The sequence below is a fragment of the Calidris pugnax genome, unplaced genomic scaffold (genome assembly GCF_001431845.1).
Source record: "Calidris pugnax isolate Ruff unplaced genomic scaffold, ASM143184v1 scaffold326, whole genome shotgun sequence".
Lineage (NCBI taxonomy): Eukaryota > Metazoa > Chordata > Aves > Charadriiformes > Scolopacidae > Calidris > Calidris pugnax.
Genome location: NW_015091265.1, coordinates 1,611,863 through 1,637,042, shown reverse-complemented (window position 1 = coordinate 1,637,042; position 25,180 = coordinate 1,611,863). Strand labels below are relative to the sequence as shown.

The 25,180-nt window shown below is 38.2% G+C and overlaps 1 protein-coding gene across 2 annotated transcripts in view; it reads right to left on the bottom strand.

The window, feature by feature from the left end:
• The window catches only part of XRCC4 (X-ray repair complementing defective repair in Chinese hamster cells 4), a 188,009-nt gene that overhangs the window by 44,307 nt on the left and 118,522 nt on the right, over positions 1-25,180 (bottom strand). For both annotated transcript variants that reach the window (XM_014960514.1, XM_014960513.1), the window contains exon 7: positions 24,498-24,642. In XM_014960514.1, coding sequence (XP_014816000.1) covers positions 24,498-24,642 — 145 coding nt within the window. The remainder of the gene's footprint in view (positions 1-24,497; positions 24,643-25,180) is intronic.

Genomic DNA, 25,180 nt, shown 5'->3' with positions numbered 1-25,180 from the left:
AATACTGACTTTTGAAAAAAGAGTAATACAGTCATTTTCCTCACCAAAACTGAAATCCAATCACTGCTGGCATAACACCTTGGGACAGTGAAACAAATGCTATTTATAACATCTAGCAGTAACCTAATATCATCAGGTATTCAAATATATGCCTTCAGCTACAGCATTTCCCTAAAGCATTCAATCCTTTTAAAGACCCAGGTTTTGTGGTAGCGGTTAAAAAATGTTCCTTCTACTTGATTAAGAGAACCATTTCATTCCCTAAAGGTATCAGATGTTACCTGACAGGAATAGAGACAAGAATTGAGCCTTGTTTCACAGAAGAAATATTAAAAACACTAGACAAAATCAGTGTCACTGAAATAAGTTGATGAAATACAGCATTTGGGAAACAGAGCTTTGGTTAAAAGCTGCTGGGCTAAGACTTAATCCAGGAAACAGCAAAACCAATGCGTGCACACACACACAAAAAGAAAGAAAAGAAAGCCCAGCAAGCTGCTTGCAAAGGCTTTTAGAAGTTGATAAAGACTATCAGCAAAGGCTTGTGTTCTCTCATAGTCAAAGAAGTAGACAGGCTGGGAGTCACTGTGTCTAACCTCTCCAAACAGAGAGACTCAGTGTTGTTTTTAAGTGCTGACATAAGGTGAGGGCGGTAGCAGAAGGGACCTTCTGCACACACTGTGGGAAGAAAGAAATCTGTTTATAATTTTTATTTTTATGGGGCCAGTAATTTTATGTCTGATAAGTAACTAAGAAAAAAAATAATAAAATAAACGGACGAGGAATTCTGTATCTCCTGTGCTGTAGGTCTGGGGTTTCTGAGGGGGTGAAAGATGAGTCAGACCATGACTCAAAGGGCTGTCATGCAGACACAGGGGGAATTGAGAGCCACCTTCTGTCCTACCCTCGAAGTGGGTGATCTGGTCTCAGCAGTGCTGTAACATTAGTCATCTGATGGTAATAAATTCGTGGAACATTAAAAACTCTTTGCCATAAACACACAAAGCCATAGAAATAGAAAAAAAAAGGTAAAAGAGGAAAGAAGCAACCATGTGGATGCTGTTGTGTGACATGGACCTTTATTTAAAGGACTACTTGGCCATGCACACGCAAGAAGAGTGGGCAGGAGGCACCTCCAAACCTGATTGTAGACTTTGAACCAGACAAGGTCTACATTTCAGCCTGGGTCTGGATACACCTGACCAATAACCTAGTAAGCATTAAACCAGCAAGAATCATCAGCTGGATCCTCATACTGAGATCATGTCAAGTGTTGGGGGCAAAGCCTTGTAACCCCAGTGTTGATCTTCATTAATTTAAAAATTAGATTGCTTCTGTGACTTAATGTTTCCAAGTAAGGAAAGAACTGCAGAAGGGTAGGGAAACTATATTCCACCCATGGAGCACAGCTCAAAGGCATTAAAAAAATTATCAGAAATTCACATGTTCACAAGACTAGAGAAAGAAAGCATTATTACAAAATGTCGCAGCCCAAGGGCTCATCTGCTGTGAATAATTTTTGGATTTTGGAAGGAACACATCCTGGTTTCATTTGCTTCTACAAAATTTTGTTAACTTGCAGTTCCTTCTTACCGATCGACAAACTGTTTTGAGCCACCACTTCCAACATTGTTAAAACATATACACAAACCTGAAAAGCATGTAGTGTATGGTTGCTCCATGGTTTTCCTCTTGAGGGCATTTAAAAAACAAAGACTTTACAGATTATAAATATGTCCAACATGAAATTACAGATTGAGAGCTATCTGTCAAAAATAAAAATTGTCAGGAAAGCAATGAAATAAATTAAAAGCTTTAAACTCTACACCATTACCATGAAAGGAAAATAGCCCTTATGCTACGACTAAAACAAACAAGTCAATCTAAACTGTATGCAAATAGATGCTTACTAGGGACAAAGATTTCGACTTGTCAGTTCTAGAGTTATTTGAAACATTGAAAAAACATTTCCACAAACAATTTCAAAGGAAAAAAAAAAGTCCTGGAAGGGGTATCTAAAGTGGCAGTAAGATAAGACTGTAAACAAATGCACAGCTGCAGAGTGCAACTTACAAATTTAATTATGCATGATTGCTGAGTACTGGTTGTGTTGCTAAAGTAGTATCATCATCAGTAATAAATGAACAACAGTATATCTAGCTTTATGGCACCTGTAGCAATACAATTCTTTGATGCATGGCATAGAGCATGGTCTTAAGAAAAAAAATAACGATTCATTAGGAAAGAAAAAAAAAATATTTTCCAGAAAATTTTCTGGTTTCAGAAATGTATCCACTTGTAATTTTCTCTTCCCTTTCCCCCACCTGCTTTTTTCTTAATCCAGTTAAGATACACAGCAACTTTCTAGCACTCAAGTGTAGGTAAAAGAAAATGTGTAAAAGAACAAAATGAAATTAGTATATTTTCCATCCAGGATATACAAAACTAACTGCATTTATCCTAACTGTGTTAGTTACAGAGGAAAGTAAACAGTGATGTGAGAAAACCTTTTATATTTTTCTTTTTAGAAAGGTAGTCTTTATCTCCTAAACAGACAAAAAAGCCCCCAAAACTAATCACCTGGAAAAGATAAAAAACATGAGGATTTCTACTGCCCACTACTTTAGCTGAAGCTCTATTGAGAGTGCTTAACCAGCAAAAGGAAAGGAAGGGCAATGCAAAAGCCGGAAAAGAGGAAATAGTGTGTTATCAAAGGACTATTAATTGCTCCCAAAGTAAGAGCAAGTGATGATCTTCTTCCTTTATTTACTTGGACTTTCAGCTGTCTAATCAAAGAAATGTTGTGTTGGTTGCGCTGAAAGAAAACTGTACCTTTTGTCTCAGTTATTGCCCACTAGACCTTAAGGGCTTTCATTGGATTGGTTTTACAGCTCACTACTGCACTTTAGAGAAGAAAAGGGGCAGCAGGCAGCTCCCAGCCTCAGCTTATATGGTTAGTAAACAGGAACAGGATCACAGAGCACCACTCAGCTCACTCAAGTTTTGCGGCTGTTATTACGTGGTTGGTCCTTCCTCCAAAGCTGAAATTTCCAGTTAGACCAAATTTACTGCACTTGGAAACCCGCCTTTCTAATTACAATTAGCTTTACTATTCAAGCCAATAGATCAAAAAAGCTAAAACAAAAAACAACTTTCCGCCTGGAAGACTTAGATTACAGGTTTTGGGTACTCGCGCTCCCCCTCTCAAAGCAAAGCAGCTCAGCATGAACTATATTTCCAACGGCCCTCTCGCAGCTAGTACCTGACTAAGTAAATTAAAAATGGTTTCTTACTGCCCTGCGGACCTCACTATATTAGATTTTTGTCTTCAACCCTAAACCCTGGAAGAAGATGGAAAGGCACCTCTTCCGTGTGCTCCCTGCATCCCTCTCATACAATCCACTTTCCAAAGTGTGCCCTACCAAAGCCATCAAAGTATAAAAGTATCAAGTCCTCTTTCTACCCAGAAGAGTAAGTTTTATAATCTGCCTGCAGGCAGAATAGGGACCAGCAGCTTTTCAAAGTTTTTATGGCATAAAAGAATCCTTAAAACAGCAAAATTATTTTGGAAGAAAATTCCTAACTCCTGCTGGAGAGAGCAAAGATGTTCCAGATGATCTGTAAATAATACATAATGTGTGCTGATTTTTTCCTCTAAATTTGCTCTATTCTGCCTTTTTAAGGTTTTCTCAACATTGAAAACAGAGCCTATTTCTAATAACGGATACCATTAAAGAATGCATGTCTACTGGCTGAAAACAACCGCAAACACATTTCTCGGAGCATGTAAGACTTTAGAGTTATTTCTGTCCAAGATGAGGCCTACAGGAGTGAAGAAAACCTACAATGATACTCTGCACCAAATTTTTTTATTCAAGATATTTACCGTACTGCAGATGTTATAGGTTTATTTCTTTTCTTAGATGCTGCCTGAACACAGCAAATAGTTCACCCTGGGAGTTTGCAACCAAGGCGCGCGCAAGTATCCCAGAAAATCCTGCGTCCATAGGAATCCAAATTCCATTAAAACAGCTAGTCTTGAAGGGATGACAAAGCTCGTGCCTTACTGGACCTGACCAGAATTTTGGCATCTCAGTGAAACCAACACAGAGAAAACGAGCAATTTCTGGAACAGCTCGCAGCACCACAGTGTCAGCTCCAGGTCAACCCCTGTGATTTTTATTTGATGCCCCCCACCTTTTACCCCAGCTGAAGAGAAGGGCAGTGAGATGAAAGAGGAGCAATCAGGCGCACTAAAACTAGCAGAGATGGGGCAGGAACACTCCCCTGTCACAGGAAGCAACAACAACAACACAAAGGCATTGTATCCCAAACCTGTCCTGACAAAGGCAGCTCTGTCGGTCTATTTACTTTTCCCAGTTTGTGCCTTTGATAAACTGTCAGGACTAGTTCCTCCGAGGACTATATTCCCCCCCAAAAAACACTCCCTGCCAGCCTCACATATGGTAGAGTTTCTTGTGCTTCGGAAAGCCTGCAGTTCTCATAAGGACTCTTCATGTTTTCCATAATAATTTGAAATACTTTTCGCATTATTTCTCCAGCTGTGCTGTGTACAGACCGAGCGGCTCTACAAATCCTGCCCTATAACATTACTTACTCTCTGCTGCTTGCTGCAATCCTGTGGGTTAAGCTGCAGAAATATTAAAAAATACAGATCAGATAGCTGGATGCCAAACTTAGTACCCGTGCGTATGCACAAGACAGATTAACTTTACCAACGTTACCCAGGCGCTGAAATAAAGCAAATTTTAAATCAGATCAGTTCATCTGGCCTCAAACAGGCGAAATGCTCAGGTTTCTCAGCTCCAGAGACATTATTTAAAAAGCTGATCAGGCTGAGCTACCTCCCAGAAATTAACACCAGCAGCAAACTCATAGAGCAGGACATTTATTTGATGAAATAACATTTTTCAAAGGTCTTGAAACAGCCAGGACATATTTATTTATGAAACAGCCAGGAAGAGCAATGGGAGAGCAATTACTCAAGGTGAAGATTCTTGTGTGGTAAATCTGCATCCCCGTGGTCCAGCTTTGTCTGCTCTGGAGCTGGGGAAAGCTGGAGCCCAACAAGGGATAGTTGTGGAGGAAGAGTGTCATTCAGGGACTCGTGCCATACCACTGCTCTTTAAATTCACTTATTAAATGAATAGCTTATTTTGCAATAATTTGTCCGCATAATCAAGCTAATAGCAAAGCCTAGAATACAAGAACTGTTAATACCAGGGTGACTAAGCTGTCCACTTGCAAAAGCCAGAGAGAGAAAGGGGATAAAATGCATGTCTGAGGACGGGAAATGTTCCACACTGAGAGTACAGAGTGGCCTTTTTCTGAAGAATGATGAGTGCTTTGCAGCTGCCCTGACCTCATTATATTCACTCTGCTGAAATTCAAACTTCCTATTCTTAGGAAGGTGAAGGAAGAGGTTTTTAAACTCGCCAGTCATGGATGATTAGACATCTTCCTTCCACTGATAATTAAGGGGAGTTAGACGCCCAGACAGTGCCCCTGCTTTCCACAACCTCACTCCCAGGAATGCAGCTTCTGGCAAGCAGTTTTTATGTTGAATAATTTCACCTGCCCATTTTCACTCACCATCCCCCCTGAGCTTCCACAGCAACAGTTCAAATTGAGAGATCACCTCTGGCAAGCCTGAAACTGATTAGTGATAAATTGCTTCTCCTCCTATTAAGCAATTCCCAGCACATTATTCTGGTCAAATCAGTAGGTGACCGTGCTCCCTAGGAAGGCTCAGGGACCCGAGGGAATGAAGATGAAAGCTTTTTTTCTCCATTGATAAACATGGTACATTTTTAATTCATTAAGATCTTCATCTAACTCCTCTAAAAAGAACAGATTGCTCACAATGCTCTTTTAATGAGAATTATAGTGGATTACCAGCAAGTACAAAATCAAAGATAATCCATAGTTGAGAATTTAGTACTTCCCCACAGCTGCACTGCAAGTATTGTCTGCCTGTCATCACCATTTCTGAGCATTTCTAGTTGTATTATTGTGCTTTCACTAACCTAAAGCAGCAACGCAAATATTTGTGCCCAGTGTTGTTAAAACTGGTGGTTTCAGTGGGACATCACATGGGCGCTGGTTTCTTCACCACGCACCAGCTTGAAGCATCACATTCCAGCATCCTGTCCTGGATGTCACTGAAACTGTTCCCATTTACACCAGGAGTGCAGCCTACGCCTTAATATTCGGCCATAAAAACTTTTCCCTTAGAAAGGAGAAGCATTCCCTTCCAAATCAACAGTAGCTTCCTGAGAAGGTGGGGTTTCTCAGAAAAGCAATCTTCAGAGACACGATGGACCTCTGCTACACGACTACACACAAGACCTACTGTTCTCATCTCACACCATCACTGGGTTCTTGCAGCTTTTCAGGGAGCCACAGGATGCAGCGACTTCCTATTTTCTCTTGCTTCTACATGAGTGGACGTCATAGGCTAAGTTCCAAATCAGGATGAAATGAGGTTGTTGCCACTGACTTTTGGGTTGACTTTAAGCTTTTGCAGACTGCCTCTTTATGAAGTTATCTTTTGATGAAAGTCCTAATGGTTTGTGTGACCACAGGAAGAGAGAACGGTAATTATATTTTCCATCATTATTCTTTCACGTTGGAGAACAAAATGCCTTTTTGTTTCCCAAACAAAAAACTTGTATGTTAAAGAAATACAGATGAGATTTTGCTTAGATCAAAAAAACATCTTTCTTTACCAAAGCCTTGCAGGTTATCTAAAAACTGTGCTCTTATGATTTTGGTCACATCTTTTCTCACATAGTAAAATCACCTATGAAAATAATTCATGTGAAATGTAATAACAAATTTAAATTTGAATCCACAAAAGACAAAATCTAGTCGTTTACTCCAGCTCCATGTAGTTCTGGCATTGCCCAATGTGAGAAATAACAGAGGGCTCAGTCCTCCAGAATTAACATTTTTATGCTCACCTTCCTTCTGATTAAAAATCTCAGAAAGGCAAACACAAAATGACACAGAGTGATTAAGAAAAGGAAACCAGAGCCCCCATGAAAGTGCTCTAGGAGGAAATCCCACTGCAGTAGCTCAGTGTGCACCTGACTCGTGTATAAACCAACCACTCAAAGGCTAAAAGCACGTTCACCTCCAAACAATTGATGAGACTAAGTGAGGAGGCTGGGTCCACACATCAAAAGAAAAACATTTATTTCAGACTTGATAATATCTATACTCGCCCATTGAATCACACTATATTGATCATGTGCTTGATAAAAAGAATTTTTTCCCTCATCCAAGTGATCCCCTTTCTATATAGGCTCATTCTCTTATGCTTAGTAGTCTGCTAAGTATATATTTTTTTCAGACAATAAGCTGCATGTAATTTTTTCATTACTAGAATACCAAATGGATGCATAAGAAATCTGCAGTCACTTTCTAGATAGGGCTACAAAGGCACCATATCATCTGTATAATAGTTTTATATCATTTAGTATCATGCATAGTTCTACGGTGTACTAGAATGCATGGTACAATAAAATCATTGTAAGATATCTCTGGTGCATTCAAAGAGAAAATATTTGTGTTTTCTGAATGTAAAGAGAGAATTGTAAACTGCAAACAGTAAACCTTCTGTGTGGATTAATAAGTCTAGGGACCACGTGTCATGCATGCAATATTTATTACTCTGTTCTGTGTATTTCAGAGGTAAGCATATAAAATATCTGAAACACTATAGCAATTGCCAGACTCCATTGATATGAAAGAGACTATAAATAAAAACACATGATAGATTTCATTGATCTAACACCCTCTGAACGCATAACTCATAAAGGTGTTTGAGAACATTTAGATGCCTTGTTTGAACAGCAATCCACGTCTGTCAGTAATTTGAATTTGAAATCCTTGCATTAGCTTCAGGGAAAAGCAGTGGGTGTACTCAGCTGGCTAGAGGTATGAGGAAGAAGAGATAAGAAACATTAAAATAGAAAAGCAAGAAAAAAGCGTATATTTCAAAGTTTGCACTGTTAATTAATAGGTTATGAGCCAAAAAGAAAATGCATAAATATTCCAGTGATGGAGTTCACAGTTTAAAAACAAATTTAACTCAGAATTCAAAAGAACTCTAGCAGACATTTTTTTCTAGCTTTTCCAGTTCATGAAGTATTTTTCCCTGATTTTTTTAATGCAGGCAAAATACACTTTATTTAAGACTGAATCTTTTGTTACTAAAGTGCAAACGAATTTGGATAATGACAGCAACCAACAGATTATGCCTGAAATGCACGGAGTACACTTATTTGTTCTGAACTAGGGTCAAGACCCCAGGAAGCTCCTCCTATAGGTGTATGGACCTCTATACTATGGCGAGATAAATACCTGACCAATCAGACTAGATGAGTTTCCCTACCAGGCACCAACTACTTGTGATGCAATTAATGCCTGCTCTGTGCTCCTCCAGAGGGCAAGAAGGTATCTTGTTCCACGGATTCATAAAGGCTCCAAAATCATCTCATGCCTACAAGGGATCACCTATTCACAGCTGAAGAGTAGGTACTCTATCCTTACTCAGATCTGTACAGTGAGAAGCAAGGAGAAAATCTGCCCCGCTATAATCAGTTTTGGGAACTCTGTAATGCATGAAAAGTATACCAGGAGTGAAATATATCAGCTTTGGAGTCTAGGTATGATAGCAAAGGGATGCAATGAAAATATTCACTCTAAGCCAGCTTCTCTAGCACAGGACAATGATGTATTGTACATCCTAGTTATCTGTCACACAGAAAATGCTCCCCCAGTTGGACGGATGAAGGATTTGACTGGCCTAAGTAGAAGACACAGGTGGACTGGGTTATTTCTCTACAGTTGCCACTGCCTCCTTAAATCATCTGATTGCGAGCTGATCTGGTAAGCAGGATGACAGATAAGCCATAGCTCAGCTGAGACCTCATCAACCAGAGAAAGCTCAGCAACCTGCCTGCACTAAAGGGATACCGAAGAAACTCCACAGGAGAGTCTATATTTTATATAGGATAACCAACATCCTGAAATGGGTTGGAGCAAGAAGGAATTTGCCTGAGAGGAGGAGGCTGGAGTAGGTTTTCTACTGTCTTCATTGCATCAGAAAAAAATGAAGTTGCACAATATGGATACTATTCAAATTTTGCCATAACTTGTGACTTTGGAAACCTCCCAGTAGGCAACGTCTTGTGTGGTAGAACATCGACAGCCACCTCCCTAACACAGAAGGAGCTGGTGGTCCTAGGGAAATGGCCAGGTCCAGCCAGCAACACGACACAATCCAAGCTTTGGAAAAAGAGGAAGAAACCCTCAGGCTCTACACCTCTATCCTCCTAGCAGTTTGCTTAATGCCATCTCTAAACAGACCAAGAATTTTTCTGTCCCCTATCTTATGCCTAATTATGTTTTCTTCAGAAGTGCTTTTTAATAAATTGAAGCCTGCTGCTTAAGCCCTTGTCACACATCTGTGCCATCCTTGTGATGTCAGTTCATTTATAATTAAACACTGGAGAGCTTTATGATCTGTCAGTCATCATTTATCTAGGAGGTTGTCCTATTTGTCCAATTAAACAGGTATACATTGTCAACATTGTGTATACATTGTATACATATTTTTTCTTGAATACTTTCCTGGTGCTGAAGCCCTGTACCATTTCATTTAATTTGTGTACACCAAATTCTAGACAAAATTCTTCAGAAATCAAGAAGTATTATAATAAAAACAGTAGCTTCTGAGTTGGCATTGTCTCTGAGTTCTCATGTAAGCTTCACGTAAAGATTGAATATGGAATTGTTATTGTATACTTTAATGTGGCTTACTCCTTTAGTTCCCTTTCAAGTTAATATAAATTTTCTTATAATTTATCTGACAGCTTCGTTACTAGCAGGATAATTCATTTTGCTGAAAGATGAAGAAGAGTGAGAAAATAAAAGTAGTACTATATTGAAAATAATATAAAATAAGAAAGGAAAATGAAGCAGTATAAATTTATATTTTCCTGTTTCTGAGAAGAACAAGACAGAAGTCTAGGGAGATGTCTTACTCACTTATTTATAATAAAACTTTAATTTGTCAATTATATCCCAGTAATATCCTGTCCTGCAGCACAGATTCCTTCCCTGGCTAACTAAAAATTAATTTTGTGTACTGTATAATGTTCTTTTGAAAAGAAAAGAAAAAAACCACAAAAAACAACCAGCCTTCTTCTCTAAGACTTAAAAATTCTTCTCTGCCAATAGATCCACAATAACACTTCTAAAGAGCTGATATGTTAAAAACACCTGTATGAACATATTAAAGTCTGAAGACTCTGATTATGTCCTGTCACTCTGCTGACCTTACTTAATTTCTTCTACACTACAGAGTCTAAGAAAATCAGGCTTCCAAGACTATAGGTCTTGTCATCAAAGCTTAGAAATCATCTTGAATATTTGTTCAGAAGTTTTTAGTTCAAATGTGATTTCACACTACCAACACGACTCAATACATTTGAATCAATAACCTATAAATTAATTCACAACATTTTTGAAATCTCTGGATGAGCTTGGTCTACCAAGAGCCCACTTAACAACTCAAATAGCTATTTGGTGTATGTAGTTTCTAGGAATGCCCGACTTCACGAGCATCTGAAATGCTTAAACAGCTCCCTAGATAGCCTTGGGAGAAGATCCTTGGGAACTTAGCATTACCTACTGCTAATGTGTATCCTGCAGAACTCTTGCACTGACCTTTGATATAAACTAGAATTAGCAGGCAGGCTCCAGGGCTATCTCTGGCATCTTCTAGAGGAGCTCAGATACTTAGATGAAGTCAAATGAAATTAACTTTAAGCTTGACATCACACCACACAGTACTTGCTTTTTCTCCAAAGTCTAGAAGAGAATACTTGCCTAGTGAAGCTCGGGATGTTAGACTCTATGCAGCCTGAACCAAGTCTGTTTTCAAGGAGATGGAAGAACCTAACTTTTCCTATTCGTTCCTTAGAACCCCCTGAGGGACTAAGTGGCAGCTAATATAGACTGTGCTGAATCTACACTAGATGAATCACATTATTCTTCACAGTTCTTCCAAGGTCCCTACTTTTGTCAATTAACCCTGTAAGAAATTCAGGCTGTATGTCTGTCAGACAGGACCTAATTTATCTTGGGCTGGACCTAAAACTGAGGTGAGGTAATTGCCTGAAACAGACACCATAAATGGAGTAGACTGGATTCCCAGAGTCACTCCAAGATGGCACGGACAATCTTATGAGCTACCTCAATAAAAAACTTGCAGCTGTGGATCTTACATCTGTGTTTCCGTCCTGTACATGTGAATGTTTAGGCAAAATTGCTCAGAAAAAGCAATCTGACTTCTCTTTTCTTCCCTGTTTCTTCACATATATTAAGGCAGTCAGATTTTGTTCTAGCAGACAATAGAGACTGTGTTAGAGGAGACAACGTACTTTTGTGAGAACATACAAGGAATAATAACATTTGGAGATGTCAGGTGATGTCGAGTTAACCTGCACACAGGTGCACCTTTATGCAGACACAGTTAGGCTCCACTTTGGTTCATTTTCTGAATTCCATGTCAAATTGACTAAGTCTAACAACTGGAAAGTTTTCAAGATGAAAAGCGCTTGTCAACATGACTCAGCCAAGGAATATATTTAAAAGCAGAGAACTCAATTACATTTGGAATGTCTGTGCCCTGCTAAGGACAGCAATTTTAGGTGTGACAGAAATGTTAATGCTAATGATTTGGAAGTCCTAGCTGAGACTCGGCTTTTTAATGCTAAGGTAACAGCATTTAAATAAATACCAGATGAATGCTTTAAAACGAAATACTATGCTTAAATATCACTCAAGAAAGGAATGTCTAGTAAAAAAGTGAAGACATGAAACAAAAACGTGAAGAGCTAGCTTAGGTTCAGGAAGATTCAAGTAATTTGAAAGGCTTTCATAGAATATGCAAACTTACCTGGTCAACCACATTCAAGCCTCTTTACCATCTATAAAAATCAATACTGAACGTTATTAATACATGCCCCTCATTTGTTTCTTTCACTCACATACTTCTCTATAGAATAGAAGACTGCAAAATGACCCGCCATTTTAGAGCATTTAATCTTTCAGTTGATATATTATGAAGCTCAAATGGTGTTTGGAGAATTCTTCTCAAGCACTCAGGCTCAACTTTATTCTTAAAGCAGATTTGCCACTGATTTGAAAGTTGGGCTAACTTTCAAGGCATTTCAAAAGCACTTTAAATGCTCTAAAACGGCGGGTCATTTTGCAGTCTTCTTTATCTTGTCAGCTGTAAAAATTCTGATCAGTCAAATGCTAACACCAGAAGACATACAGGCAAATAACACCTATCATCATATTCAATAGGACCTAGCTACATAATGAGCTGGTTTTGCAAAGGGACCTCAGCAACGGAAAGGTTAGAACTAATGAAGAAGTAAGCTGTACCTTTTTAGCTTGCCAAAAGGAGAGCACATCAGGACAGAGGAGTCAGTGCAGAACTGGGAGTGGTACACAAGAAACTGTGAAAAAGGGGAGTGTCTGGCTAACACTATCTTAGGGTAACAGGAAACATTGAATTTTTTGTAAATCTAGCCTGGTAACAGCATCAGAAACATCTCAACCTTGCAAATCATTTCATTAGAGACACCGTGAACTTAGGGTTGTGGTGTCTGGCAGCATCCTGCACCAAGTAATACTGAATAATCACTCTAGCAAGCATTCATATTTCTCTCCTAAGAGAGATTTCTCTCCTAAGATGTGATGGTTGATTTGAAATTATTTAGACCAGAAAAGGAGTAGATGCATATCGGGCATGCAGAAGGCCATCACTATGTGTCTATCAAGTGTTAAGCTGGATAAGAGAAAGTAGGAAGGCAAATAGAAGATTGAGAGGTCTTACACAACAGGGTGAACACAGACTCAGTTGGGCAACACTATATCCCTCCAACACTAAACCCAAAGTCACTACAACCCCTCCAGCTCTTACAATCTCATCCCCATTTATTTTTGTGCCTCGATATAATTTTTCAAAGTTTCCTCCTACCTAAATGTTTCTACTTTCCTCACCCCTCTGTAGCTAAACAAGCATGTCCATGACCTACCCGACTAGTGTGTTCTCAGCTACCACCCAACCAGAGGTGGATATGTTGTGACTGTAGGCGTGTTATGAGAGCTGTGGTCATGCTGTTTGGCTAGTGGTGGTACACCTGAACCCATGGACAGCCAGACCAGTAAGTATTGTCTGCATTGAGACTTGTCAGCCACCTCCTGCTCGCAAAGGGGCAAACAGGACGTTGCTCCTGGGCGGCTCGTTGGCCCAACCAACCCCTCTCCTTCCCAGCTTCAGGAAGTACAACACGTACCCTGGCAGTAAATTGCACAAATATTGTGTCGAAAAACTGTTTTGCTTCCCTCTGCACCTATTCCTTCCCTGGCTTCTCTCCCACACCATTATCACTGGTTGGGGGATACTGGTTTGGAACTTGTGCTTATACTTGCTCTGGGATCACTCTGAGTGACATGGATGAAGAGTGGATGCTTTTGGCTCTTTTTAAAACTTTGAATCTGGAGCTTACAAAGTATTTTGAATCCTTTAAAGACTCAACAGGGAACTCATCATATCCTGATGATATTTTATTTTTATTTGGAGATCTTCTGTTTGTGTTTTCAAATCTGTTTTTACTTTAACTGAAAGAGCTGTTCAGATTCTATCACTCTGGATTTTGTCAACACAACTGTGTATAATCTGATTTTTGTTCTCATTGAACATCTTCAGGCAATGCTGTAGCTACACACACATATAACTAAAGGGGAGCATTTACATATTGAGAGAGTCTTTCCTAACCTGCTGTTTCACTGCAGCTTGACAGTGATATAGTACCTGAGCAGAAAAATAATTCTGTATTTGTGATCAACAGCAAATCCAAATTTCTACAAATAGGTATGCTTTTTGTAGAAATGTTTGATTATTTAGTGGTGCATTTCAGCCTAAAGGCTTGAGGAGTTTATTTACAAAAAAATATAATTTTTCAGGGTGCTTTCAATAGAAGTAGAATTTTATTCAGTTAGTTTAATAGGGAGCAACTCCAGAGAGGCAAAGGCAATAATAGTCTCGATGGTTCACATCACCACTAGAAACTAAATAACATGATTTATCATCACTTTACTTCAGTTTTACACTTGAGCAACTTCAAGGTTTAGTGAGCTGTACTGGAATGTTGAAGTGATGAATAATGCACCATATTCCTCTCTGAGCAAAAAATAACTCCCATGAAAATATTCTAAAATGTTGCCTAGGAATCTGGGGAGTGGAGTCGGGCAGATCGCAATGTGAATTAAATGTTGATAACAGTTTTCTTCCTGTGGCCAAATAATAATTCAGAACATGATAATTTTAAGTAGTGTGTGCTTAACTTTGCCATATGGAAAAAAAGATCAATCTTTTTTTTCCAAACTTTTGCTCAATCCAGTGAAGCACTGTCTGTGAAACAGATTCTCTAAAACTTATTTTTCTACAATTACCACCTTTTTCAACAATCTTCTCAAAAATTATTTTCTTAAATTAAATACCTTCTTTACTCTGTCTTTTTTAGAGAAACACAAGACTAGAACTACCATTTTTACATTTGACAGATGGGTCTCTTTGATGTCAAATTCTCTTTCTGGTATCTGTGTAAGTGGTAGGAGTTCCTTCAGTTTTATACCAAGACCACTTATAATAGTTGCTATACAGTTAACAATCTGAAGAAAATACAAGCATGTAATTAATTTTCAAATTACTGTTCATACATACAAGCTTGAATGATGCAATAGCTACATGAAAATTGTTACGAATGGTTTGACAGCTGAATAAAGTACGGGATTTTTTTAAGTGTTATTAAGTAATCAGGGAAGTCTTCCAGCAGTATTCTATGCAAACAAGGATTGTATTAATTTAATTCTGCACTTCCTGCAGCTTCTAATGAGCTCTTGTTTTAATTGCGGTCAAGAAGACTGAAAAAGTAGTTACATTATTTTAAGAGAAACATTATGTGAAATTTGTCCAACTCTTTCTCTTATTCTACAAATTTTTAGACTGATGCATAAGAATGTGCCATATACCCTCCCACAGATGGCAGAACTCATCAAAAAGGGTACTGATTAATGTCATGCTGAATCCTGATAGAAGTTGACAGAAACAGATGAGTCCTCTCAACCGACCATGAAAGTGCATTTGCTCATACCGTATGTATTAGTCACAGTGTATAAATTAATGAATATTTATCCAGACAGACCAGATTTGGGGATGCTCAAATATTATTGAAAATCCATTGTCATGGAATTCAAGCGCTTAATGTACTGCTTTGGGGAAACATATATATGTGATTAAGAGGAAAACAAATGCACAAATTGGTGCCTCTCACCATGTTCCCTCTCATCTGGCTGCTCAATAATGTGCCCAGTGTCATCTCTCACCCTTTCCTCCACTCCTCTCTAGACCTTCTCTTGCTCCCTCTCCCACTCGTTTTGAAAGATCGACCTGCTTTGTGAGGCAGAAGGTACAGGATTGAAACAAAACTCAGCACAAGTCTGTTTACCCTGAGTCCTTTCCCCCTCGGTTTTTCTTATGTTTACACACTAGATTTCAAGCATTCTGGAACAGAAAACGTCCAGATATCTGTATCTTACTCAGTTTCAACCATCCTTGGCCGCTATGAAATTAAATCTAATGAACCTGCCATAAAAGACATAAAAGGAGATGGAGAAAAAGCCACAGAAAATGTTACTGCATATACTCTGTATTATGCATTATATACAGGAGGTCTACCAGGATCGCTTTAGTCTGATAATATTTCTTACTGTAGGTCTTCATAGTCAACAGTAATCAGTGAAATTAAGCAGATAAAAAAAAAAATGGGCACAATCTTCACTCTTTGGGGACCAAAATCACTGTTGGAAAAATAAGTATCACGGATTTAGTTCGGTGGTTTTTTATACAGAGGATTAATCACTTATTTTAGCATTAGGATATTGAAAACTGTTGCTAATTCTAAATGGTAGCTTTTTAGCTCTGCTTTGTTGAGGTGGGACATTTTGAGGGGGGGAGAGGGAGGAAGAAAGGATGATTCACTGGGAAAAGGTTAAGTACTGAAGAAGGACAAATACAAAGAAAAATAAAATTATTAACAGCTTCATGCAGTGACTTGACTTTTGAAAAGTGCGCTGAACTGAGCAGAAGCTGAGCAATCACCTCAATGGATTACAAGCATTTGCAGGAGTTTGAGAAATCATTTCCCAATCATCCTGAGCTTTAGTGTATTTTTGTGTATGGGATTTTCTCCAGAATGGTTCCTGGTGTCCACAATGAGTTAAGGGATTACTGGTCTTCGCAGGCAGTTGTGCTACACCGGATACTCTAATTTAATCCAGTAATGAAGACATACTTCACGATCAGTCTAATGAAAATAAAAAGAGATATTTGAGGCAGCTTTGTCTCATTAATATAGCCAAGCTTTCATCTCATTCTCTTCCGTGCTATCTTTGACATCAGGACTGTGCTGGCGTTACAGTTACTCAGCCTCCCACCAGTCTAGTCCTAATCTCCTGCCAATGCGTGTAATCAAAATCTTGGGCATCTACATTACCTGCTTCTTCCTATTAAAAGTAATGTGAAAATAATTCTGCCTGAAGAGCTCTTTTAGGAAACGGAGGTTTAATTTAAACCATCACCAAGAGCCCTTTACAGGAGTGTTCACAAAGTGCACATTTGCTGCTGTACACTAATCACAAGGACGCACAAGGAATTTTAAATATTGCTGCCTTTGTTGTTTTTAATGCAATCTCCTCTTCTTACTTCCCACCCTTCCCCCTTAAAAACTGAAAATACTGTAGCCTGATCTACATCAGAAGCCAACAAATATCCCAGCACTGCTGGTTAGCTCAACCACACACAGCCTTTCCTCCTCCTTACCGTAATTTACTCCCGAGGAGCAATTCTTTTGCCTCCCACATTAAAATACCAGGATCACAGAATTTAACAAAACTAATCCATAGTATTATAAATTAAACCACACTACAACTTACCTTAGAAAGGCTTAAAATACAAAATTTAGTTCAAACATCATTCCAATATAAAAACATTGTTAGAAAGGAAAGGAAAGGGAAAAAACCACCAAAAATTTACCAGAAAGGTAATGGAAGAAGATATTGCTTCAATTTTTTAAGCTATCCTCTTACAATCTCATAGCTACCAGTTTCACTGAAATACATTATAGATTATTCATTTGAGACATATATCTCACCAGATTTGTCACAGCAATAAAATCCTGCTCTAAAGAACATGCCCTGAGAAAACACAGGGTACAGTCCTGTCAGTCTTACTGAGTAATAACTCCTCCATCAGCAGTCAATTATTAGGCTATTACTAGTGACAAAAATTGGTGAGATGTGCTACAAACTAGAGAGCTGAGTGACTATGCTCAGGAGAAATTGCAGCCTTGGAGGTCAGCAGATAATATTCATTTTTCCCCGCCCCGGGCTTTCAGCCTTCATATTTTCCCATCTTTCCCTGGGGAGCCAGGAGAAATGGTGATTGCAGATAACAATTCCTTTCACTTTCCATGGAAATAAATCACCCCTTCCCACACGGATGGCGAAAGCCCAATTATCCACTGCTCAGCTAAAACAAAGACACGGGCTGCACAGACAGCCAGGGTGCCACCGACAGAAAGACAACTGTACTGTGTTGTAATTATTCCTGCCTTATTCATTCCAATTGGATATGGAATTACTCTAGATTTTTTGAAACTTTTTTTGTTTGGTTGGGGTTTTTTTTGTGTTTTGTTTTTTTGTTTGTTTTTTTTTTTGCAAATATTGCTGTGCACTGTGATCTAAGGCTTCTATCCTTTCTCCCTCTGATGACATCCCGTTTTTGTACAGCCACTAGCCTCATAACACAAGTATTGAGCACATGTCTTCTTTCTACTCCGACCTTATGCAACCTTAAATATTCAGAAGATGAGTGCGACTTACCAAAGCTCCCACCAGGCCACACCAGGTTACACCACAACTTTTAATATTTGCACAGTTGAGTCAAAACACTCTGTCTGGTACAACCGGTACCTGACTGCTGCTGCAAATGTCATGGCACAAAGGGAAAGAAAGAAACCATCCAAAGTCTAAGCAAATGCTAGGCATGAATAAAATACAAAAAAGACTTAATTCAGCTATTTTTAAAAAAATTGTTTTGATTCTCAGATTAGGTTCTCAAACGAACCTGACTGCCTACTTCTAACAGAGTCCCTAACCTGTCTATGTTCCAGCCTGAATGAGTTAATTAGCAAAAAACTTTCTAAACATTGCATTCCATAGATTGATTACGGCAGGAACGATTATGGCAGGAACTCTGACAGACAGACATGACATTGACTCACTGACACAGCTGTGACTGCTGATGTACCAGTGATCATACCACGGACCATGCCACGCAGGGCTCTGCAAGTTTCTCTCCAATTCTGTTAAATAAATACACTTAATGAATAGAAAAGTGACATGTCAACATGAACTCTCAAATATATCATTTTTTTTAAACAGGGTAAACTTTATACCCCCCCCCCTTGGACCATGGAAGGTTATGGTATCACTTTCAGTGGACTCCAAATTTCACTTGGTTAAACCTTTACGAGAAAGAATTACTTGTTGTGTGAGACAGCAATACTGGTGTCTACGTGTAACCCTCTGAGAATGCCAAATTCCAGGGCCAACCCATGTTTTTGCTACCTGAATCACTGGTGGTGGCAAACCACACTTTAAATAAACCTTGCATTAGGACTTTAAAAATGCGAACCGCAAGCAATAAATTAAACAAATGGGGAGAGACGATCCCCAGGGATTCCTGGCACACCACAGGCTCTGAGAGCTTTTAAAGAGGTAGGAGGTTATCAAAAGAAAGACAGGTCCAGCTTATTACAGTAATGGAATATAACGCTGAGAGCTATCTTTGCAAATAGATGATCTATACCCATGAAGGCTGTAAAAGCCTTTTGAAGGTTCAGAAAGAGATGAAAGTATGAAAATAACTTGTCCCTCCATCCCTGCTCCACATTTATCATTAACAAGTAAAAACTATGCAGCTGATTCTACCCACAATTACATGCGTGACTAACTTTAATCAGGCCCTTAAGTCAGGAACAAACACTGAGTGTGAGGACCGTTAACAATCGTATTTAAAGTAAAAATTATATTCTCTTTTTGGCCTCTTCTGATGAAGCAGGTGATGGCGACGTAGGTGGCACAAAACACCCCCTGGCAACTACTGGCACTTCCAGATACTCAGTCAGCAATATGAATATGCTTTTTTACTTCATACAGATGTTTCTGAGGACTTGGAGCTCTCTGAAAAAGCAGCATTCATATATAAAAACAAAGGATTTTAATTATTGGTGGCAAAGATCCTATCAAATGCAGTGGGGCTATGACTGCATTTTCAGCAAAACCAAACGTACTGAAGTTAAGGGAAACCATCTCTTTTCTTCAATTTAAATGTAGGCCTGATTCTGACTCACCCAGTTTTATCAATCAAGTAAGAAGTATCAAGGCAGCAAAAGTCTCATTTCAACTTAATAATAATTAAAAAAAGACAGTAACAGCTACATCAAATGTAGGAAACTAGACTTATACATATGAAACTGAAATTTTGGATGTGCAGAGTAAGTAGTAAATCAGAGTCACGTTGCCCAGTGTAAACATGTATTTCTTTATACAAAAGCAAGTAATACCTGTTATTTCTCAGTCAACTGAATTAAAAGTCTTTCTTAACACTTGCTTCTCAGAATTATGAAGCATTTTCTCTGTAATAACATTTTTTGGTTGTCTCTGGTCTTATTCTCAGAAGAATCCAGCATATTTACATCCATAATAAGGTTTTTCCTCTTAAGAGGCTTTCCCCCAAACCACTTCTGTAATTGTACATATCCTCAACAGTATGTACACATTCAATAGCAAAGAAATTATAAACACTATACAGCAGCCAGAATGGATTACATTTTGAAACATACAGAATAAATTAGAGAAATTTTGAGTCTTATCCAGTAAAGCTTTCCTCTTAGGAAACCCATGTGTGAATGAGGACCATAAAACTATTTTATTACCGCGAAATGACAGACAGAAAAAAAGGTTTTGTTTTTCTTACCTCTTTAAATAAAAACAATTTTAATAAACCAAAGCAGAGAGAGAGATTTTTACTTATGGAAACAAAGTAGTAGTTGTAAGCTGTACTAGAAAAGGAAACTTTTTCCTGATTTACTTTTGTTTTAGTTACAGACACTCCGTTCTGCTATACTCTGTGACTACAGATTGTACAAGCTACACAAAGTATTCTGCATTAATAACCATGCTTCATTTATAACATTATAAAAAAAAATATTGTCATCTTCAGTAGGTACTATCTTCTCTCAAATACTTTCTGATACTTTTTAAGTGAAATTATTATAGAAACATCCAGTTACTTATAAGATTCAGCCTGACAGGCCATACACTTAAGCCTCTATATTGAATGCATATTCTACATAGTTAATAGTGTTATTCAGATACAGTCCCCTGAAGAGATTTGGGTAATGCATCAATAAGCATAATTTCTAACTGTGGGTTAGGATTGCTCTTACTAATTTTTCTCCTCCGAGTATGAAATGCAAATTTTGAAAAGTAGAATTTGCATCTTAACTTGACTTGCATATTATCTCTGCTTTGCACCTTAGGAAATTGCCGGATATTAAGTTACACTTAAAGCTTCACCAATACCACCACAGTTTACTGGAATCAGAATAATTTTATTTTACTTCCTGACTCAATCATGTTTTGAACTGTAAGAACCATCCTTTGTCACATTTTAAAGATGTGTAAATTGGAAGCCACGGTTTAACTGTTATCAACTATAAGTAACATCTGTCTGCCTAAAGAAGCATTTCCTTTCATTGGATATCTCAGATTTGAAAAACAACCTGCTGGATAAACCTGAACCTCGGCAGCCCACCGACCAACTACTTATTCTGAATCACCACTTTAACCTAAAGAACATTTTTATCTCAGCAAATAATTAAACCGTTCATTTAACAAACCTTGTTCCACAAATCCTAGTTCAGTTCTTTGCTGATCTCATGTCTATACTACTTTCACTAAGCTTAATATTATCCAAAGCACATTTCCAAGTTTCATTTAAAATGTTGATTTAGTCCTTGAATAAATTGTTACAGTAATACTAGATGTCTATATAGGTAAATACAATTCAACTCCTCTTCCTGCCACTGCACCCGCACATAAAGCATGAGAAAGGCAGCACAACTTTTGCTCTAATTTCTATGTTAAACAGATTTTTATTTACATTCTTCTCAGTATTCTTGGTCAAATCTAAGAATATATTTTCATTCCAAAGGGCTAGAGAATTGCTACATAACTAGCCTCAACATCCATAAATCTAAAATATTTGCAGAAATAGAATTCTTTCATTTTTCATTACTCACTGTTTACTTTAGATGCTCTTAACTTTAAGCATAAATGGTACTTTCTTATCATACTTTAAAACCTTAGGAGAAATATATAAAAGTCAAGATAGAATTCCTAGTATGTGACAACAACAATGACTGTGTTTTAAAACACTGTATTTTCAAAAAGAAAAAAAAGCGAAAAAGAAAAACTTGGATGGTCTTCTTCAGAGAAGATGTATTTTTTCTTCTGATTTAGGATCTTGTATCAACCGACTTATGATGCACCAACATAAAGACAGCATTATGCTTGTGATGTTTGGTTTGTAACTGCCCTTTCACTGCCTGGCAAACATGAGACAAGCACTGATGTTGTCAGCAAAGCTTGAAAATGGAAAATAGTTCCAAATAAGCGTTAGTTTGTTAAAGCAAGAACTGTGGAATATGATTTTATGTGATAGCACCTTAAAGTATTTACATTATGAGTAAAGAATCAAATCTTTCTGCAGGTCTGTGCAGGAGAGAGAGCTCAGAAATAAGGATTCATTCGTGCATTTGCAAATGCGATCACAATCTGTCATTTGATCCTCCTGCCAAACAGAAAAGCAAGACGTGCTTTCAAGGGCTGTACATCTTCCATATTTGTGATGGAGCATTTCCAAAGGTGAAGGAATTTAGAGGTTAACTTCCTCCGCGCCGCCCCAGCAGGCTGGGGTGGTTTGCTTGGATTAGTAATTTTTTGTAGGTGACACAATACTGGAAAACATTTTGGGCAGGACCTCAATGTACCATCAGCTTAAGATAAAGTCTTTCACACCATGTAGGATCTAGCCTTCCGCCAGTACAGATTACTGAAGAGGCTTCATAAAAAGAAACACCTGTATTTGTGAACTGCATTATGATAGTAATTCTACATCTCCCTACTTCTGACAGGCTGTCGAGAAGTGAAAATTATTAACCAAGCAAATTGACTGAAAGCTTGATTAGCAGCTGGAAAAAGACTCAAGATGAAGTTCAAAACCCAAGAGCTACGCAGGGTACTGAGGAAAATAATCAACAAAATGGAAATTATTACAGTTCGGCTTTTGTACTGTTCCATGTAAATGGGGAGATTAATATCTTCCTACATGATTAAAGAATTAGCAGTCCCACTGTATTTATAACTAAAGAAATGATTAAAAAACATATTCCAGTATTGATTCCAATCACATTTGATTACTGAAGTCACCACGGGATCATAGAGACACATGGATCTTTCATTGTCAGGTAAACCTTCACAGTACTGAAAGGCAGGTCACACGTCAAGCAAAGCTGTGACCTGTAGTGCAAGGCTGTTGCCTACAATACACTTCATAAATAGTTAATGCAAAAAAGAAAAACAGGGATAGAGACTGATAGAATGGATGCTCCATATGGTAAACCTTAAAATACGACTCATTGTGTTATAGCCAAAAAGAGTCACTCTTCGCGTTCAGCCCTGACTTGATTCTGTAGAATCTGCATATTAGAAATGCACAGTATGAAAAACATTAGGTTGCTCTGTTTTTTTCTAAAATTTGCCTTACTTAAAGGAATTAAAACAAAAATATCAGTATCCTCTTAGACCTTTCCCTACACATGGGATTCAGATATTCATACACTGAGGGTTACTCTGCCTAAGGCCTCTCTATTCTCCTTTGCAATCATTTGCCTCCATAGGCTTTCCTTCCACAGTCAGTACTAAAAAGAGTGAAACTGTATTTCAGGTAAATACAGCCATACTCTCAAAATCAAACTGACTACATACAAGGGGGAAAAGGCATTGTTCATTGTAATCTACTAGACTCTAAAAGATCAGAAGAGGAGAATTTGATATTTTTCTAGACCATTCTAAAAAAATACAAAGCTTTTTGCTAATGAAACAGGGTTGTAAGTTTAAACATTCCTAGCTGGCATCAAGCCACAACCTTCTATGTCAAATTAAGATAATTCTCTTGTTGATTTAAGCAGAAATCTTTGCTAATCATAGGAAATGTCTTTGTAGTCTACTTGTGTCTATGCCTGTTTAAACAGTTTATTATCCATTGGACATTACAGGTTAAAACAGAAAATAAGATTTTTCAAATCTAACTTACCACAGATCTTAAAAAAAATCAGTTTTTTAAGAAAATGCCACCAATCATAGTGCAACTCTGAGATAACTCCATGCATAACTGAGCACCTCCCAGATCATGTGAAAATATTTCCAAAAGTCGAGAGCGACATAAGAAAAAGACTTCTACTAAGTGTTACAAATTTGGACCCCCTTGTATTTAAGAATGGATTCTTTTTCCTCCCCAATGATCTTATTTGCAAAAGAAATCTACTGTGGTCTATTAAAACTGGTATTGTGAATTAATTCCCACTGACATTACAGAGACAGGTTCACAGGACAGTGAGGTTGGAAGAGGTTGCCCAGCCCAACCTCTCTCCTCAACCAGGGCAGGTTGTCCAGGACCATGCCCAGTCAGCTTTTGAAGATTTCCACAAATGGAGACTCCACAACATCTCTGGGCAACCTGTTCTTGTGTTTGACCACCGTTACCATGAAAAAAGACACTCATAATGCCACTACTTTCTGTCACACTACTTGGCTGAAATGACACAACTTACTGTCTTATGTTGAGGCTTGCTATAAACGCATTTTTCTTTTCCTGCAGGGTTATACAGTAACATATAGAACACCATTTTAGTAGGCTTCCATCTATATGCTTAAAGTTATCCAAGTGAATTCAAGAGAAGAATTTTACAATGTCATTTTAGAGGTGTATTAAAATCAATAAGTCATTGGCCCTGACAATTTAATCATTCACATCTATTCAAAGTTGGGTAAGATTACTGTAAATGACTATACAGAATGCAACACAACATTACTCTGTCTGAAATATGAAACTGCACAAGAAAACACAAAAAACCCCAAACCACAAATCCTCTGACATCTGCAGATAAAAAAACATTTCAATACATTTGAAAGCGGCTTACTTTTCCTTGGCTGGCAGTTCTGTCTCATAAGTAGCCATCTTAGCTCCTGTCCCAGCAGGCATTGCTGTTCTTTGTCTTCGCTTTCTTCTTGGAGCAGCATCAATGACATCTGGACTACCCAGAAGGGAATCCTTTCGTTCTGGTGCTGCCAAAACGAAAAATACCAAAGTTGAAAAGAACTTGAAGTACTAAAGACAATTCTTAAACTGTTTTCTTGTTTATTATTAAATCTCTATACTGCTAAGATGGGCTCAGTTTCGACAGCAGTTGGTGTCAAAACAAACAGATGATATAAAAGGAAATTCAAAAAGATAAAATTTAAACTAGAAAGATAAGCTTCCCTCAAAATCTTTTTGTAGTCAGAGGAGAGAAAAATGGGCCGCTATAAACCAGAAATATACTGATGGTCTCCTCATTCCTCCTTGTAGACTTTACAGCAACTAGAGAGGTGGCCTATAGAGTCCAGTTTCACCTACCTAGTACCAGTTCCACCTACCCAGTTAGTCTTTGTCTCCTACAGAATCATAGACTGGTTTGGGTTGGAAGGGACCTTAAAGATCACCAAGTTCCAACCCCCCTGCCCTGGGCAGGGACACCTCTCACCAGACCAGGTTGCTCAAAGCCCCATCCAGCCTGGCCTTGAACCCCTCCAGGGATGGGGCAGCCACAGCTTCTCTGGGCAA